This window comes from Eleginops maclovinus, chromosome 10, assembly GCF_036324505.1.
Source record: "Eleginops maclovinus isolate JMC-PN-2008 ecotype Puerto Natales chromosome 10, JC_Emac_rtc_rv5, whole genome shotgun sequence".
Taxonomy (NCBI): Eukaryota; Metazoa; Chordata; class Actinopteri; order Perciformes; family Eleginopidae; genus Eleginops; species Eleginops maclovinus.
The window spans coordinates 9,724,256-9,744,804 of NC_086358.1; the positions used below are offsets into that span (position 1 = coordinate 9,724,256).

The window sequence follows — 20,549 nt, forward strand, 5'->3', positions numbered from 1 at the left end:
GTCACTATATGATGCATCCAACTGAATGGACTGGTAAGAGAAAAATATGGTGAAAGAAATAAATGAATGAGAGCGGACTGAAAGTGCAAGGAAGGTATGTACAGTGCAAGTGTTTGGGCAGAAGCCACTGTATCCTGGCAAGCAATGCAGCCAAAGGGCAACTAATCATGGCACAGGGATCTCATGTCCTGGCATAGCTCAATATGGAAGAGTGCCTGACATGCGCATATGGGTACAGAGTCTATCGCAAAGATATCGAAAACAAAATACCCATTTTCCTCCTTTACACAAATACTGGCACCCAGGGATGTTGTTGCATTCCACAATATTCCAGGCAGCTGTTGCATAGTATGCCCAGAAGTATGCACACTTGCTGGGAGGGAACAACAGTCAAATAAGAGACAATGTGATAGGTTGTAATTGCTTCAAAATGTCGTGAAGAAGGCCCCCTATTATCTATTTAAATCAGGCTGATAATGGGAGGCTAGGAGGAGGAAGAGATGGAGAAGGGGAGGAGGAGTAGGAGGGGGCGACCTAAGCAGAGGGAGAAAGCTATCCTCTGCGCTGCTGTCGCCTCATTATTTTCCGTCTTGACGGACGCCCGCGCTCAACCCCTGGATGAATGGCCCTGTGCTGAATAAGTTATCGCCAGGCACACAAAGGGAAGAGTGCCACAAACAACACAGCAGTACTGCAAAGCATGAATCTCCTTTTCCTCTCCTTTTCAGTCTTTCCTCCCCTTTTCAAACCCCCACCACCACCACAACCACAGCTCCCTCTAGACGAAAGGCAGGCCCTGCCACAGACTGAGAGATCTCACCTGTAATTTCTAAAGAAGCTCACAGTAGGTGGGGGAAAAACGTAACGGATATAATAAAATGAAAGGGAGGAAGGATGCCGGCATCTATGTTTACTGAAAAGCTGTATACCTGTATTCCTCCATTTTGTTTCATCTGTCCCTTTTTGTTTGTGCAGCTCCTGAGTGAAGACAGGGACCTCCTTTGGACAGCACCTGAAGATGTTGCAGAGGATGTGTTTTTGTTCTTCTTAAGAGAAGGACCACAGATTGATCAGTGAAAACAGTATTGTTTCATCTGATGTTTATTTTGTTTTCTTTTCTGTTGTGATGACTGCTATAGCCTAGCATAACAAATCAAGATCACCTCTTTACAATGTTCCCACGAGTGGGTGTGTGAGAGCTTCCCCATGGCTGCTAAACGGGATGGTGGAAATGATGACTACAGGAAACAGTGCATCCCCAAACAGTTATAGCTGCAGTTTGCTCTACAGCCGCCAATCCGTTTGCCTTGCTGTCACTCAAAAGTAGCGCAGGAACTTTTGGACAGGAGAGCCTCTTTCCCCTCTGACCGGGAAATCAGAGGGTGCCGTGGCCCGACAGGCGCTCGACGGCAGATCAAACAGGGCGGGTACCCTTGGAGTGACACCTGGAGCCACTTCAAGGGATGAGAGCGCCACTGATCTCCAGTCATCTCGTCAGAACGACAGTCTGTCAGGGTTAAAGGAGGGGGAAAAAAGAAGCTCTATCAACCAGGACGGTTTGAGCGAGGTTGAACGAAGGATCACCTCAATGTCATAGACGGCTGACCCTTGAGCATTTGGAGAAGTGATGGTGCGGTGAGAGTTTTTTTTGAAGGAAATCTAAAGTTTGGCCTTTATCACCTAGTTAAGGGACTGGGTGATATTTAGGTTAGTGTGCTGATAAAACAGTTGTCACCACGATATGTCTGAACTTTTTTCTTTTGTCGTGCTTTTACAACCAATTTTGGAATGATTATGATTTATCTATCCAAAAAAAAAAACTGAAGTTCCCTATGGATTAGATAATAGAGAAAGGGAGATATGTAGGGAGAAAAGGGAGGCTTTGGCAGCCAGTTAAGCAAGTCAATCCTCAACAGACAAATGCATCCCTTATATAAAACAACAACACGTCTTTGCCCTTGTCAACAACCCCTTCTTCTACAGCCTTGGCTTGTGTGTGTATATCTTTTCCTTTCTGCAGAAAACGTCCCATCAGCACTCTCTAATGGGCGAGGTGGAGGAAGAGAGGAAAAGACAGAGATAAAGCAGGAGGAGAGCGAGAGCGAGAGGGGTGGCAGTGGTGCTTGTTTGGCTCAGGAGCAGCGAGTAATGAGGCTGAGGCGCACCCTGTCATTGTCCCAGCAGCAGCCTGTACTCACAGACACACACATAGACACACAGAAACAACCTAAAGTATATCCTATCTACAAACGAGACACTCAAAAGACTGATATTCAAAAGCAAAATAAAGTAATATAACTTGCTAAAAATGAAAGCTCATTCAGTCGTCTAAACTTTAAAAGAGATGAAACTTACTTTGACATTAGGACCATCACAGTCTTTCTGATGTGGAAGTATACATTTACCTTGCTAAATCAAATAGCCTTAAAGACCAACAAGATTTTCCAGTTTCCCTTGCCTGTCTGTCAGCAGTTAAAACTATCAACCCAAAATACCTATACAGTCTAACATGCTATCCTCAATCCATTAAACATGTGCATGCACAACAGCTGCGCTCATCTTCACATGTACAAAGTTTAGCTAGGGGTTGCGGGGAGGGCAGATATGATTCATGTTTTGTCACTTTGCTGCTTTGCCAGAATAAAAAAAAAACAGACTGGACATAAAAAGGGACAGAATGCTTCCCTGGAGGTGGCAGAAAAGGCCAGGGATAGGACTGACCTAGAGGAATGCTGCAATATGAAGGGTGAGGGGCAGGGGCTTGAGCGGGGTGGTAATGATGCCAGGCTGAACAAATTGCAAAGCAAAGGCAATGTGTTTAAATGTAGTACATGGAATTATCGTGGCAGCAACATGGAGAGGAGATCAGAGAGAGTGAGATCCACTGGGAGTGATCTGCCACTCTCGGGATGGAAAACACGAGGCTCCGCCATGGCCACTGTGATGAGTTCAGATGTAATACAAAGTAAGATAGAATTTAAAATAGGGCAAACCCGTGTTACACAATGTAATCGACAGCAAGTATAGTCAAATGCTCTGGTAAAACACAGAATAAGGGAAAATAAATGAGTGCTTATGATTGTAAATGCATGTGAGGGTCGGTATAATGGTGGAGGAACGTGCCAGAAAGCCTGACACTAATACATCGGGCTGACTCATGACCTCAAAATCCTTTGCTCTTTTCACACCAAAAGAGGGTAACACAAAAAAACATTTTAAAAGAAAAAAAAAAACAACAGAAAGCTAAGAAGAAAACATCTGATCTGCAATCTGAACCATCTTTCAGCCTCAATTAAAATAGATTGTATCTTTTTGTTCAACTTCATAACAAGACTTCAAGACGGCCCCAAGACTCCGAAACACACCACAGCTCACTGGTAGGGTTGAATTCCATTAATAATGTGACCTACATATCCCAGTAATTAATATTCCAAACAGACGGATAGAGAGAGTATGTATTTGCCAATAATACAGCATAAAGGCAAAACTTACAGATCTTAGGGAATCATAAGTTCCCCCTCTCCAGATGCTTTTTTTTTTTTATATGCACTCTGGTCCAGTGGCTCATGACTTTGATAGCATGTGCGTTAGTGGGCCAAGCAATGAAGAAAAAAAATATATATACATTTTCTTTTGAATCAAGTAGGGAACTTTAGATTTTTCAAGAGGCAAGGATAAATTGTACATATTTGTGTTTAGTTTTATGGAAAGATTTGAATTTAATTAAGAGATCAGCAGCATAACAGAACTCGGACTCTATATTTTCACTTAACTAGCCACATGTCCCTACAGGAGTAAAATCTGAAAAATGTACTTGCACAATAAGACAGCATTTAAAGACAGGATTCAAGAAAAGGAAGTTGATATCTTGGTAACAGTGCGGCTGCCTCAGCCTGTGAGCTCCTGCATCATCCTCGCGGCGGCTCATGGGCTGATCTCTTAATCAGTGTCCAGAGTGTGCGTGAATCCTCTTCTGAAGGCTGAGGCTGTGTCCATCTTGCCTGCCCGTCGCTACTGCCAGTCCCAGCCATGAATATGGAGCTGTTCTGTGGCTGGGAGCTTGCTTATGTTTTCTGTCTGATATCTAGGCCCCATTCCCATTTCAAAGGGAGGTCCACCCGGGGCTTTGACTTTTTGATCTGCCTGGCGACTGAGTCGACCACCTGCATGTGGGATCAGCTGCCAGCCAGAGCAGACAACCCCTATGCTTCAAAATATACATCCCCCCCTTCTTCGTCCTCCCAGCCTCATTGCCCTTCACTGTGCCCCCTCCCTCCATGAGGCTGTGAGGAGCCCCAGTGGTCCTAACTGGGTCTGGAGCTGCATCCCGTTCCCAACTGATCTTCCCTTGGTGGGTTAGATACTTGAGATGTTCAAGATAGCGGCAGGAAGGCTCACTCTAAAGTCACAGGGCCATTTTGTATTTACGAGAAGCCATAGTGTCAGTTAGCCATGTACAAAACAGAAAACTTGTCAAAGGTCTGTGGCTTTTCTAATCAGGGATGGTGAACCACACTGTGAGCTGTTACCCTTTTCAATGCAGGCTGCAAACCTTAACTTCTTTCAAAAATAATGCAAATTGCTGGGTAATGGAGACCAATTAGTTGAAAGATAAATCCAATAAGCAAATAAAAAAAACACATCAATGCCAGTAGTGTAATTTTACAATTCAGTCTCAATAAATCACTATTTCGTTCACTGTCCTAGTACTTCACGGCAACTCATATTAATATATTGAGCCACCACTAACTGACTAGGATGTTTTTTCTCTGAGCTCTATTCTGAGATATTAACCAGCAACTGTAACCGGGATAAAGGTGCTGTTAATATTTGACATAGCATTTCACTAAAAACAACATTATTTAATAAGGATTGCAACCAATACAAGTTGTTTAAAGAAAGCCAGTTGCCTGCTGTAGCCAAAAATATGTTCTCAGTGACATGAAGGGACTGGTGTCGGTGCTAAACAGGAACCAAATGAAATGACATCAGATTATTTGATGATCAAAGATATTAATATGATATCAGGATTCCTTTTCTGCCTCATTGGGATCACTGTGCCTGTCACGGTTTAATTAAAACCCAAAGGATTTCAGAATACTGAATTAAAAATTAACCAAGAGCGGATGCCCTGAATGCCCGACACTAGACCACTGACATCCACGAAATAAAAGAGGACCGTTGACGTGAGAAAGGGGATACGTTTTTCAGAACAGTTATCAACCAAGCCCCAGCCAATCAACAACACCAACACCGTGTTTTATACTAATTACCCTCATGGGCAGTGATGAGTTTCACAGACCCAAATTTGTGAAGATTAATTTTCAAACAAAGCAACAGCTATTTCAGATGTCTGTGTTTCTGACTGTTTCTTACAATAAGTGATACTCAGAGAGCCTTTAAGTTAATTAGCTTTCCTTGAACCCTGACAGCTAGCTTAATGAGTGTCTACTTGTTTCTCAGCTGGGGTGAAACCCCCAGACCACAAAGAAAAAGAGGTGTGAGTTTAAAAGAAGGTACACCAACAATGAAGAAGCACACCATGTGTCCTGTAGATTATGACAACTCCTTTCCTTTTCAGCACACAATGAAGTCTATTTGTCTGACTACAGACCAATGCCAACATGTTTACTGTTCATGATAAACTAAACATTGTGTTTATTTATCTGATCACTACCACAGTTTAGTGGCAATAAAAAAGCGATATCTCTCCGTGTTATCGATGTAAAACAATTGTCCAAAGCTCGTTGCCTGCACAAACATATCATTTTGGCATTTAGATATAGCTAATTGCTCCATTACAACAAAAAGGAACACCCAACTAGTTTTTTAAACTCATTTTTCTAGCAAACAATTTGTTGTGTCCCCATCTGATTTAAACAATCAACGCTCGACTATAAGTAAAAGTCCTTTACATACTCGTGGTAGACCTACGCAAAGCAATACACTACTTCTATAACTGAGACAAACAAGTGAGAATGACAAAGCAAACACCCCCTCCCAACCCAAACCACAGTGTAAAGAAACTACTATTGCTTTGACGACAAAAACAAATATACAATTAATCAAAAGGCAGACAAACCGGGGGAGCAAATAATGAAATGAATGGGGAAATGAGGACAAATTGCCTTAAAAGTGGGGTGGGAGGTGTGATATCATTGAACCATCCTGCACTTGCTTTTCGCTCTCAGTTCTCTATCTCTGGTTATAAATGACTTCAGATTTGACGTTTCCAGCCCACAACCTTACAACAAAACACACTCTCTTTTATTCAAACAGCGGAGAAATGAAAAGGGAAAAAATGACTTTTGTTAAAGAATGACAGGGGGTGTATGTTGCGCTGCTCCCATCAAGCAGAAAGGCGGACGGCAGTCGAAGAGGCTCGCAGCCGGGCCCCACTTTGGAAGGCCCTCATAAATCCTGATTTAAGCGGGGCGCTAACCAGAGGAGGAGAGGCACGTCAACAGAGGAGGCTGGAGACTAGGAGGGGGGGGGGTGGCAGCATGCTTCTTAAAATGCTGCGTCTGATTAAGTCTTCCCATTAGGTGACAGCTGAACTTTAACATTAATATGATAATATTGAAATAAGTGTGTTATTTACTCCAGCGGCGGCAGAGGGGGGTGGATGGGAATAAAAGGAGGGAGGAGGAGGGAATGATGAATGATTTCTGGACAGCTTTGGGTGACATGCCAGGCGAGCTGACCCCCTCCGCGATCCTCCTCCTCTTCCCATAATCAGACTTGACAAAATGGAGACATATGCAGAAATATTGGTTACAGTCGGCGTCACAGCCCTTCTCAGGCCTCCCCTCTCCAGTAACTGCCGGCCGCCCTGTGAGCCGCCCTCCAAATTGTCTACGGGCACTGAAGCATCTATTTCAATTGGCACTTCCTTCCTGGCCCCGGGATTTTACATTTAGTCGGTGTCATTTACATATTACTCTTAATCAAAATCCACAGTGGGCGACAGGGAGAGAAAAAAAAACAAGAAAGAGAGAGCGAGAAACAAAACCGTGGCGTCATGGTTCAGGGGTAGGCACACAGGCACTTTATAAAATGGAGATGTGACAAGACATTACGGTGTGTGTGTGTGTGTGTGTGTGTGTGTGTGTGTGTGTGTGTGTGTGTGTGTGTGTGTGTGTGTGTGTGTGTGTGTGTGTGTGTGTGTGTGTGTGTGTGTGTGTGTGTGGATGTGGTGGCTGCATAAGATAATGCAAGGACTATTGAAATATTTGCGTGTGAATGCTCGTGTTTGTGTGATTGTTCGTGGCTGCATGTGCGTGAACCAGCAGGCAAGAGACAAAGGCTGCAAGTCAAATATGGGTTGTAAGTGTGAGAAACAAAGGCAAAGAGAAAAAAATAATGGAGACGTGTACAGTGCGCACACTTGTCTTTTTCTGCTACTCTTTTTCTCTGTTTGCCCGGGCACTTCACACCAGTACCATTGCATGTAACAGAACATCATTCAAACAGTTTGTTTCATTCATACATACATCAATTGTCGTAAAATTGGAATATAGAAGAAATCACAATCATTTTATGAACCAAATTTAAAGAAAACAAGACCCTTCAAATAAGAGTTGTACTGCAGAAGACGTATTGCATCTACAGCTCCGGAAAAAATCCAGAGACCAATCGAAATCTTTCTTAAATCTTTATCTCTACATGTATGGCAGCCATTCCAGTATTTGTTGAATTTCAACACAGAGAAATATTGTCAGTAGTTTATAGAATACAATTAAATGAAATAAAACTCATTTAACTTGAAGACATACTGTACCTATAAATAATAAAACAAGAGAGAATGATAATGCTGAAGTGGACTCTTATTTTTTCCCGGCTGTATACAGTGCAGTTGTTCCTTGTTGAGTCGTTTCTTTGGTACATTTAATCCAAATACAATGCAGTCGAAGTGGTTACTACTACTACTTTAACAATTGACTACTTGCCATGAATTGCATTATTGCAACACATTTATTTTCTGTTATACCGAATATAATTCTTCTGTATTCCTTCATTTATTTATTGACATGTAACTGTGTTTGCCAGAAGAGCAACTCATGTGCGTTCAACAGCAACACAGTGTTCAGTACTATTCCCCAATGGGAAGATGGATCACTTGAAGGTGCAGAAACAAAGTCCGTACCTGCCTCTTACCTTCTCAGCATGCCGGTTAGGATGCGAGAACTCTTGCCCAGGTTGGCGTCCGTTTCTCTCAGCTGGGGGAACAGTACAGGGGAAAGAAAAGTTTTAGTTTCCATCCTGAATAAACAACTCTAAAGGTTATTACATAGAAACTACTCATGCAAGCTATACTGTTGCACAGCTTTGTATTGCTGGCCTCAAGGCAAGGTAACTTGGCTCAAGGGTAAATTCAGAGGGCATCTCTAAAGTTTGAAATATTATTCCTTCACACACATTTGAGGTTGTAAGAAGGAAAAATGAATCTAAGATAACTTGATAAAAAGCTTGTTTTTGTTCTCTTTATGTTATCGTTTTATACGTCTGAAGTGGTTTTTTATTTTTACAATAGAACATCTCTGTCACTTGAGTAGTTAAGAGCAGATTTCCACCTAACCCTCTGCTGATCATGCTAAAAAAGCAAACATTAGATCATGCAGGGAAAAAGAGTGAGAAGGGCTCTTTACTGTCGGTGTACACAGCGAGCTTGAGAAGCACACTTGAAATAATGTACATGGCTATTCAGAGCTAATGCCGTGGATATTTTCCCTCTTGCTCCATCTACTGTCTTTTCTTTCTCCCTGCCTTTTATTTTCTCAGGGGTCAAGGAGATGTTTTTATTTTATACTCTCGTCAGGTGTAGGTACTTTCACAGAGAAAAGAAATCGGCAGAGACGTTGCCGACGAGGTGCGAGTGTGACTGTTAAAAAAACGCTGACACCGCACTGAGTGAGCTGCCACTAACGTCTACTTGTAGTCACATTTCTAGAGGGTGATGAGGGAGTGCGGAAGGAATTTTTGCAGAGTGGTTCTCTCTGGAGTCAGCCGGGAGTCACTTATGTTCCTCTCTCTCCGAGATAATAACTGCTTTCCCAATAAATCAGTATGTCTTAATCAGTGTATTATTTACGAATTGTATTCTAATTTTGATTCCTCACTTTCACCTCTGTTCTTCCACCCTCCCTCTTCTCTACAATAGTTCCAACATCACTATTTTTCCTGTGTGTTCTGGCTCATCTTGCATTCATCTCTCTTGCCTGCAATTCGCCCTCTCTTCCCACCCCTTCTTTACTACTACTTTTTTCCTCTTCTTCCATCCTCCCTTCCTACCCTCTGGCAGCCTGAGTTGGTGCGATGCAGGTTGTGAGAGCCAAGGATGCATGTGGTACAGGGTAGGAGGTGGGGGACCTGGGGTATGGGCCCTCTGGCAAAGACAACAAGTCCTGCAGTTGCCTGATGTCTGCCTCTTCCCACAGATCTGTCCCCTAGATACCTCACACTTTCTCCCAAAATACATCTCTCTCTGAATCATTCCTTCTTTCCACTCCTCTCTCTGTGTCTCTCCAAAGCCTCTCACCACATCTCATGCTCCCCTCCTTAACATGAAATGGAAACCAAGTGAAATTTTAATGCAGTTGAGAGTCTGAAATTAACTGTAAACTGAAATTAACTGTAAACTGGAATTAACGACAATTTTTAATGCATAAATCAAGACAGAACATTGCAGGCGAGACACCCTTTGCAGGAATTAAATCCATACAGAATATTTTATGTAGTGCCAGACAAAAGAGAGCATTTAGTAACGAGGAAAAGTTCAGGGATGAAAGGTGCAAAATGTACAAGATCCTTATTCAAGTATTTAAGTTTTCAAGTATACTGAGCATGATAAGTTTAATGTTTTAAAATTCCTCAAATTCATGCAAAGATCATGCTTCGGAGGAAATATGTGCATCTCACCCCTATAGAAGGGAGAGGACACATTTGGTAACCTTATTTAGTCACTTTAAAGGCAAAGTATTAATTTGGGTAGACATGTTTAATGTGTATATTCAAATAGCCTATTCTGTCCCAAGAAATACCGAATAATCAAGTTATTAATTTAAACTCTGGATAGAATAATTTGTTCAAGGATACAAATACTCATTTTAGGTTATCAATGAGTATTCGTTCCCTGCTGTTACCTGTCTGCTCCATATGAGCTAGCCTAGAGAATTGTTCAATTACATTCTTCAATCCACTCAGTGGTTGAGAGTCGGCAGTGTACTGCTTTGACCCAGCGTTGAAACCTTCCATTGACTTCTTTTTGTACCATAAAAGCAAAAAGAAAGACCACACCCCCTGCTGAGCATAGGGGTTTGTGTGTGTGTGTGTGTGTGTGTGTGTGTGTGTGTGTGTGTGTGTTTGTGTGTGTGTGTGTGTGTGTGAGAGTGTGAGAGAGGAATAGTGTGTGTGTGTGTGTCTGCTGTATTGTATGATAAAACTATGACTCCTTCCCCTTCTTTTTAATGCAAAAGAGCTGTTGCATCCATAGTCTTTACATCTTGATTTCTTTTTACTTAACTCCTGCCCCACAAACTGCCTTTAAAGCCCTCTTAAATGTGTGTGTGTGTGTGTGTGTGTGTGTGTGTGTGTGTGTGTGTGTGTGTGTGTGTGTGTGTGTGTGTGTGTGTGTGTGTGTGTGTGTGTGTGTACATTGTTGGGGGGGGAGTTCAGCAAAGAAGACTCATGGGAAGAAAGGAGAGCGAGAGAGAAAGCAAAAGAAACAGAGAGCAGGTACTCTCAGTAGACACTGCGGACCGTTTTGAAAGGAGATGTTTGATTTCCTTTGAAATCGCCTGTGCAAGGCCCGCTGCCATGTTGTGGTCTTTAAGCATTCGGCGTTGAGGGTGCCGTCAGTGCTGGGCCCCCTTCCTGTGTTTGGTCTTTTCTGTGTCTGCCTAACTGTCTGTTTGGCTGTCTGAATGCAAGGAGGGATAGTGCTAAGGATTTGGAGGGGTGGGGGGTACTCTCAGAGGGAAAGTGGGAAGGAGAGAGGGGAAACTGGAGAAGGGTGCTGAGATGTAAAGGAGGGTAGGTGAGGAAGGATGGCTGCTGGCAAAGCCATCCCCATTCAGGTGAGAAAAGGCAAAGCGGGAAAATCCTGGAAAGAAAACTCCTGGGTTCTAACAATAAATCACCACAAAGTTTGAATGCATGTGAAGAAGAAATACAGCCGCGGAAAAAAAATAAGAGACCACTTCAGCATTATCATTTTCTCTTGTTTTATTATTTATAGACATGTCTTTGAGTTAAATGATTTTTAAATGTATTTATTGTATTCTATAAACTACTGACAATGTTTCTCTGTGTTGAAATTCAACAGACACTGGAATGGCTGCCATACATGTAGAGATAAAGATTTAAGACAAATTTGGAGTGGTCTCTTAAGTTTTTCTGGAGCTGCATATGCTTAACAGTTGCCTCGAATTAAGGAAAAAAGATTAAACCTGTGACAAAATAGTGCAATACAGTGGCATCATTACCTACTTCGTCATCACAGTTCTGCTGAGTCAACGTGTACACATGTGTAAGCAAACCAGAGGCAGTGGGTGTGCCATGTTACAGTGTGTTTACTTGGCAAACGATGCAGAAAGTGGTGAATGTTGTCAATGTTGCCAACCAGCTGTAACACCTTTACGGTCTCACAAACACTTGTTAGAATAGGCAGATGAGTGTGTGAGCAGGTGGTGTGTGCGTACTCACCCTTTCTCTGGCTCTTTGGATCTTCTCACGGTCACTGTGCAGGTTGCTGAGAATCTCCTGACCCACTTGTTCTGTAAGAAAAGCAGGTGCAGTGTGAGAAGAGCGTGTGTCTGACACTTGTAAAACGAAAAAAAAAGATGGCTTCACGCAAATATGATGTTGGAATGTATCTACAGTTTTTAAACTATTTATTCTTTCAACTCCACCTTTGGTACTTCAGTCGGAATAATCTGAACTGTATATTTTATACCTGGATCCACTGCTTTTTAATGGAAAGAGTGTTCTGTATGCAATCATTGTGCAATATTCTATCTTTTTTATTATATAATGTTTGTGTTTGTGTATATATTTCTATGTTGCATTATTGGAGGAGCCTTGGACTCAAGATTGTCACTACCATAACTACATTTTAGCTACTGTGCATATGACAATAAAACATTTCAATCTGTGGACCTCCATAGTGTAAAGACAGTACAATATTACATTCATTTGAATTGTTTTATATTCTCAAAATTCCGAGTAAAAGTAAATAAACAACAAGTTCTAGGCAAAATACCCCAGCATCTAGCCTGCCAGTGGTGTACTCTCAGCCAATGCAACATTCAATAGGCCATTCTTTTTTAAATGCCTCTCGTCAGTTGTAGATGTAAGTACATTAACGCACAGTTATAAAACATCCCCGACAAGGCACCTGACAAGCTTGTCAGTGGTCACTGTCAGTTTCCTGTCCCTTGGGTTGGGGACGAGCAAGAAAGCAAAAACAAAATAGAAAATGATTAAGCCGCCACCCCCCCACACACACCTCGAAAAACCTACTGCTGCCATCAATGTTACCATACTGCTCCAGCATTTGCGTTTAAAAATGAGGGAGGCTGAGGATGAATCAGGAAAAAAAGGAAAAGAAGTGAAGAATCTTTGCATGGATCAAAGACAGGCTTTCAAGCGCACCAAACAAATCCGGAATAAACAACGCAGTTGCTGACTGTATTACACTACACAGGTGCCGCACACCAAAGGGCCCACGTGCTGAGCCCCTGTTTGGGGGGAGCAGTGCAAAAATGGGCTACATCTGGCAGCTAAACAAGAGAAGAGAGGGAGAAATAGAGTAAGAGACGGAGAAAGGAGATCAGGGAAAAGTAGAAAAGTAGAAAAAAGAGAAAGCACTGTCAAATGAACGACACTCGTCTCCCATTCATCCCATCCCTTTTACCCCCCTACACTGTAAGTGACTCAAATGTGTCTCTTCCTGCCTTCATTAATTTCTAATCTGGGACGAGACAGATTGAAGGATACCCAGATTAAACAGTGCAGTCAGACAGTCACATGTGACAAATAGGGCAGATTAAAAGACTGAGTGCAGGTATTAATAACCATAAAAAATACAAGCCCTCCCCCATCCCCATTGGAGAAGAACAAGGGATAAACAGGAAGGGAGTTGTTGCAGAAATCTTCTGTTGAACAGACAAATAAGCACATCTATCCATCTCTGTCAAGGCTGTGGCTTTTTCTTTTAAATAAATGAGTGTGACAAGGACTGCAGCAGCAGAGTTTTTCTATGGCAAGTGCATTATTGGAAAGGTTTGCAACGTGTGAAAAGATGGATGAGGTAGCAGGAAAAAAGGCCTCCAATGATAGCTCAGTCTAAGCACTGAGAAATCATTACACTCATTCTGTTTGTTTTTTATGAAAGACAATGATGGTTTCTTGAATCTTTAGGTAAAAGGAAATAATAAACAGCCTTGGCAATCACATATGTTTCAGTGGAGAATAGGACCACAGTGGGTTCAGATGTCTGTCTATTGTAAGATGCTGAAGAGTAGCTGAGGGCTTGTGCTGTCTAAAGAATGAAATCAAACCAAGGTCTCAGAAGTGCTCGATACTGAAGGACCATCAGTATAGGCCATATACAGACTGTCCCCACACGAATGATTCACGGTGACATCAGAAAAGTATACATCTATTTACACTTACAGTATGTATTTTCATTTATCTGAGGGCAACAATACACAGCACTGATCAAGTGGGAGAATTTTCTATACTAACTTTCTTCATGAGAGGTGTTATTACACAAGATTGTCAGCAAATGCAGGCCTTTAAACATGTGTATGTGTTAATGGAGGAAAAACAACTAATATCCCATTGAAGATACAATGCTCAGTAGCATACTCAGTTGTTCTCCAGATTAGGGTTAAATATAACCCTATGCAATCAAAAATATCTCCATGGCTTCTTTAGATAAAAACATTTTCCTTGGCCATGTCGCCATTAAGGTCTTTCCCAGGTCTTCCAAAAATCTCTCATCATCCCAACAAAGGAATGATGATTTTGGAGGACTCTCCCCCTCCATACCGAGCCATTAGGGGTGTGCATAATACCTCCCAAGGGAATTTATGGTGTTTATTGTCTTTATCATGTATCTTCCCTTGCATTACTCATTCTCTGGCATGTATCTACATTTACATTCATCTTATCTAACTCCTGCTGTCCAGTGGTCTGTGTAAAACACCATTAGGCACTGGGAAACAGAAGTTGTTGGGCAACAACTGGTGCAAAATATTGAGCTAAAAACAAAAAATCTATTGGAGGACAATAACGACAGGCTCCTCAAGAAACATAACTTAAATGCTATTTCATCATCATCGAACACTATGGGCTTTCACCCATACTGTCAATGTGTTTGAAGACTAAAGTGAACTCATACCTCCGGTCTTAGCTCATGTTTATGTGTGACCTTAAATGGCATGTTTGTAAGATTTGGCAATGTTAACATTACATTTTTCAAGTTTCTACAGCAGAAAAGACGCAATAAATATAGAATGTATATGACTACGACAAAAAAGTGTGGTAAAAACAGAGAGAAAAAGTGTACGGTTGATAAAACCAAAGCAGGAGAGGAGAAATAATATTGTGTTAATAGCCCGGACTTGTTGCTCGTTAGTGTTTAAAATATTCCCCTCCTGTTTAAATAGCTATTAACAATTTAAATAACCCTGGCCCAGAGGCCTTGCTCTGACTCACTTGTTAAAGATCCCCATCCCCAAAGGTCCATTTAACAAGCCCATTATTCCATTACACTACACTCACACCAGCACCACTGAGCCTTAATTCAACTCATTCCTCTAAAGTAACTGTAGAAAAGAATTAGTATAGAAAAGTCGAAGGCACAAATTACATAGAGGGAGGAATACTGTCTGGATCAGGAATAAGACACAGGATTTGACATAGCACAGTCTAGCTCTGTTTCATCTCAGCTCAACCCTGCTCAGTTTTTCTAATAATAATACGGTGGATGGAAAATATATTTACTGGACGATTAACTTTACTAGTGTAGAACAATTAACCACCGTAAAACCAGCCAGACACAGAGAGGAACGATTCTGTATGCTCTGATTCTGGAACAGAGCTGATACAATTAGTTGACAGAAAACGGGTCAACAACTTCTGAAAATCTTTTATTTGAACTAAAATGCCAAACTTTCCCAGTTTAAGCTTGATTAAAGGTTTTGTTGCTTCTCTTAGCTTTTTGTGATAGCAGAAAGGCTTACCTTTCTTCACATGCTAGAAAGAGAAGGCCAACATAATCATTTAGAATTGACTGTAAAATGTAAATATTTTAAACTGCCGATGCCCGCCCAGCCTGGCTCAGGACAAAACCATGCAGAAAACCTACTACTTTGGTGCCATCAAAAACCTCCACAGCCTTTAACTTTTTTCAGTCCGTGACACATTTAATTGGAGGCATCATCTGTTTTATATGAGCTGTTTCAGGGCAGTTACATACCGTCTAAGGGCTCTTTCTCTATTTCTGAGTTGCATTTTTTCCTTGCTCCCTCTGTCCCAAGAGCCAAAAGGGTACAAGACCTGACAGTGGTGTGCTCTGAGGCTCAGCACAGCTCCTTTTCATTAAGCAGTTGAGACCACTTTTTGAAGGTTACCACACACACTTGTATCCGGACACAAGCCACACACTCCAACAAACGGGGTAGGGGCACCCATGGGAAGATTGAGGAGGAGCCAGATAAATGTTAGACCATACATTTTGAATCTCACTATCTCTGTCTCCGGCTTGCTCAATTTCACACACACACACACACACACACACACACACACACACACACACACACACACACACACACACACACACACACACACACACACACACACACACACACACACACACACACACACACACACACACACACACACACACACACACACACACACACACACACACACACACACACACACACACACACACACAAAGTATGGCAGTCGACTTATGCCTGTGACTCCCAGGTGAATAAAGTTACCTGTCTTTCTACACATCTAGAGAAGCTTTTTTAAAAGTCTACAACTGCCTGGTGACATACTTTCATCACCTTCATCAAAGTTGTACCCACACTGGGATGTATTTGTAATGCTGAGCCCACAGGCCATGAGGCTTGCGCCTTGCACTGAGCTATAGCTCAAAATAAAAAGGTGCCAAATGCTAGGTCACAGGGGGGGCGTGTAGCATCTTGGGGCTCAGCAATGTTACTTATAATAATAACAGACACTATTGCATGTTAATTGGGAACAGTTTCTTCACAGGACAGCAATAAAGAGTCTAGATTCCTACTGTTTCATTAAAGGAAGGTCTCAAACAGTGGGATTTTTCCTGAGTAGCTTTAGCATTGACTACTCTTTAGCAACACATTGCATAGGTGTATATGAAGGTGATGCAGTGGCAGGGTATAAGCACTTAAAAGCCCAAAAACAAGTCATATTCTGGCCAGGAAGAACCAGAGCCATACGAGTCCACCCTGACTTAGCCCATGCAACGGCATTTCCCTTGCATGTGTATGAGAGGTGCTGGGCAGTCAGGGTGGATTTCTGGGGCCTTTCTTCACTTCGCTGGGCTCTGTTTTATTCATCGCCTGCGCCCTGACCTCGCAGAGCTCCTGTTCTGACAAATCACTTCTGATTAAGACAGATCTCAGTTAGTCAGCCACTCCACTTGGCCTATTCATCATTCCTCAGAAAATATCCTTCTCTCCTCCCTCCTCCGTCAGACCGAAGCAAGGCGCAAAAGAAATTTCCACCGCTGTTTTAAATGGCTGATTATAGATAATTGGAGGATGGAGAGACGTAAGAGCATCTTATGCGTAATAAGACGAAAGTGTAGTGGGTATAAATGACCGGGCTTGCAGGAAAGGAGCTGGTGATAGAACCATTTTTCAAAGCTGAACTGGGGTGGAGAGAACTGAAAGCTATATTTTCCTTCGATTTGGGCTCCCCCTCTTTTTTTCCATTCACCTCAGCTTCAAAATCTAAGATCACTTGCTTTACTTTTTTTTTTAGACAGCAAAGTCTCCTTCACCTTCATTCAATGAGAATTGATGAGGCTTGGAAGTGAATAGCTTGCTTTACATTTATGAAATTACCCATACCTACATGTCCCTGGGGACAGACTCGCTGACATGGTCACTCGGGTTGGTTAATAACAACGTCAACTGAATATTTTCTCTTGTGTATCACCGACACACATTCAGTTGTTTAAGAGCATTTTTATGCAAAGATGTGGTATTATAAACTACAGCAAAAATCGTTATGCTGTGCCAAGGCATCTAGACTGCCACAAAGCTATTGTGTTCAAATTTCTAACAAACCCGATTAAATTAACCTGAACGACAACCCTGCTGGTGGCAGCAGGATGAGAAGCAGGAGGGGGGGAGTGGAGAATGAGGGTTTCTACAAGCAAATTGCCTGGACTTAATCAACCAGTCTTACTGAACCATCCAAATGAAAACTAATGGACTTGCTGTGCCCCACATGCAGCAATGTGTGGGCAGGAGCATTGCTTTCTGAGGTCTTCAATTAAAAAAACAGGGAATTTCTACAGACGGCTGGTCAGCTTATACACCTATTCCACGCATATCCCGATTGGTCAATTGTGAGGCTCAAATAGAGCGGACTTATTAATTCCATTTCCAGTGCTGGGGAAATTATTTTTTATGTTTTGAATTAACTTGGTCAAAATTGTAAAAAATGTATGAAGTGTAGAATTAAAACTCATTTCCCCATGAGCTAATTTGTGTATGCATTATTCATAGTGGTGACATTTGTGTCACAATTGTGCTAGCCACGTAGTAACGGAAATATAAAATAATAAACAGTGCATGAATAAAAAAACTGAACAAACATTAGGACGTCAAACTTTATTCAATACAAACTGAGTGCATTAGTATGCAACTTAAATAATTAGATTTTATTATTAGCTGAGTAGCTGTATAAATAATGGTGCCACACCACATGAGCATTGTAATAATGTAATGACCATATCTAAAGCAAAGGTCAAAGTCATGTAAAAACACAAAAGACCCCAGCAAAGGAAAACATTAATTAAAGCATATTCTGTTGGATTTAGAAGAGAAACAAATTGAGCCAATTCGAGTTGGCCAGAGACAAAAATGTAGGAGAAAACAACATGTCAGTTGGTCCTAATCAAACACAACGTCTGAATTCAAATGCGCTGGTGCAACTCACGGAGGAAAAAAGTTTGCCAGTTTGTCGGAAATGGACTCAGGGAGAGATATAAAGAGGAGGAGGGAAGAAGAAAGCGAAAACTTGACGTTCCTCCGGTTCATTTTCAACAGTTTAGGAGCGTTAATCATCACATTACTGTTGATTAAAGGCTTTCACGTCTCTAATCAGAAAGTTGACAGGCAGATCAAAGAGCGAAACACAAATTTCTTGCCTTTTAATTATCTGTACAACACCACACCTCGGGCAGCTCTTCCCTGCCTATCTCCTCAAACTCAGTGAAAGACTGCAAAAGGAGATCTAACACTCCTCAGCAGTTCATTATCCAATAAAATGGAACATGGGGGAGAGAAAACACACACACACACACACACACACACACACACACACACACACACACACACACACACACACACACACACACACACACACACACACACACACACACACACACACACACACACACACACACACACACAATTACACACATCTGTAAAAGCTTTTTGGCTTTCTGATTAGTGAAGACCTGGGGGAGGCCTGAAGTCTTCTTTATTAACATGTCCCAAATTGGAACACCTTAATTATGTTTGTCAAAATTGGACGTGGCGTCAAGCTCATTTGCATGTTTTGACAAGGCCTGTTGGGAGCCTCCCTCTATTTTTCCTTCAGAGTACTAGGAGTATTTAGCACTTTTCAACACTGACTGATAACAGCTTCTTGTTGCCAATGAACGAAATAACTTGTTAGATGTGCTTTGTTGTCTTTGCCCGCCCAGACCTACTGTTTTTGAGTTAAAAGGTCAAATGGATGGGTATTCTGAGTGAGGTTCATACAAAAGAGCCACTAGACTTTTAAACAAGTGGACCTGTGACACCTTATTCTTTTAAGTGGTTTGTACAAGAAAAATATGTTCTACTTTTAGAAAACATTTGGCACCTTAAGGAAGTTCTGGACTTGTTCCTTACACATTCAATACTACAACAGAGTGATACCTGACTCATGATCACACCCTATTTAAAAAAAACAAACAATGAACAGCTTCCTCCCTTCCCCCATTAACAGCAGACTAATTGAATCTTTGTTACGTCAATGATATGTAAAACAAGTATGGTCAAAAACAAACAAACAATCTGTGGGGACACAGGACTGTCGGCAGCAATTTAGCAAAGGAGAAAAAGGAGGGCATTAAAGCGAGACATCAAACATCAGCCTGAATGGAAGCCGCAGGCCATTGGAAGTGGTTGCACTGACAGGATCTGACGGTTGCAAACACTTAAAAATTATTTTTCTTAAAACTTTGAATTCATTACACTCATAAGTGAGAGAAGAGCTTGCAAATCACAGCACAAAAGAAGACACTGCTAGGGTTAGTGTTGAAGCTGGCTGTAGGACAGGTTGCATCACGGAGGCCAGTTCAATACCTGTGAATAAACTCATTTTATTGGTTATATTTGGCTTAATCCACATTAGATTTTGGATCAGACGGACTAGTTTGTTAACACATTCTCTTCAATTGATTAATTAAAGCTAGAATAATGACTGTAGAAGTAAAGGAATTGAGGAGATAAGTAAAAGAGCAAGAAAGATAGTAATGGTGAAAGGAACAAAATGAGGAAAGAAGAAAAGTAAGAAAGAAGAAAAGGAAAGAGGAAAATGAAGGAGAAGCAGAAGGAAGGTTAGGAGGAAATTCAAATAATTATGTAAAGGAGCAAATAGAAAAGGAGGAAAGGAAGGAAAGGGAGGAGGAAGAAAAAGATAAAAGGGACAAAGGGAGCAAGGAAAAAGGAAGGAAAGAGGACGGAACGTAAGGAAAAAGGTAGGAAGGAAAAAATAGAAGGAAGGAAGGAAGGAAAGTATGAAGAAAAAGAAAGAAAGGATAAAAGTGGAAGAAACAAAGTGAGTAGGTGAGAATGATTGATCGTTTCAATCAACCAATCAGATGGCCTGTTTCATCTTGTTGACCAAATTTCGACTTCCTTTTTCGACTTTTGGCTGCATTGACCTCACTTCTATCCCAATTTCAAAGGTTTCCATTTGTATTGACATATCTTAATGATCACTCTTAATAACTTGGATCCCTGATGTTGTTGAGTAGTTGAATAACCACAACTGATAGAAAATATGGACAAAACTAACTAAGAGAATGCATTCAATAACTTTATTTACCATGAAAGATGGAAATGTTTGTACTTGTCATGTATGGGAGAATTTAATATAAAATGATCCTTTCTTGTATCAGCATCAATTCAACATGTTCTGTGTGTATCCGAGCATGCATTAAGTTCTTTTAAAATCTACTGCCACAGTCACAGAGACCTTCTTAT

General features: G+C 41.5%; 1 protein-coding gene across 6 annotated transcripts in view; it reads right to left on the bottom strand.

The window, feature by feature from the left end:
* Positions 1–20,549, bottom strand: part of vti1a (vesicle transport through interaction with t-SNAREs 1A) — a 108,514-nt gene that overhangs the window by 25,616 nt on the left and 62,349 nt on the right. For 3 of the 6 annotated variants that reach the window (XM_063892974.1, XM_063892970.1, XM_063892969.1), the window contains 2 exons: positions 11,704–11,774; positions 8,158–8,219 (listed from right to left, as the gene is read on the bottom strand). In XM_063892974.1, coding sequence (XP_063749044.1) covers positions 8,158–8,219; positions 11,704–11,774 — 133 coding nt within the window. Of the gene's footprint in view, positions 1–8,146; positions 8,220–11,703; positions 11,775–20,549 lie in introns of all 6 variants that reach the window. The other 3 variants (XM_063892975.1, XM_063892972.1, XM_063892973.1) reach the window with 2 other exon arrangements.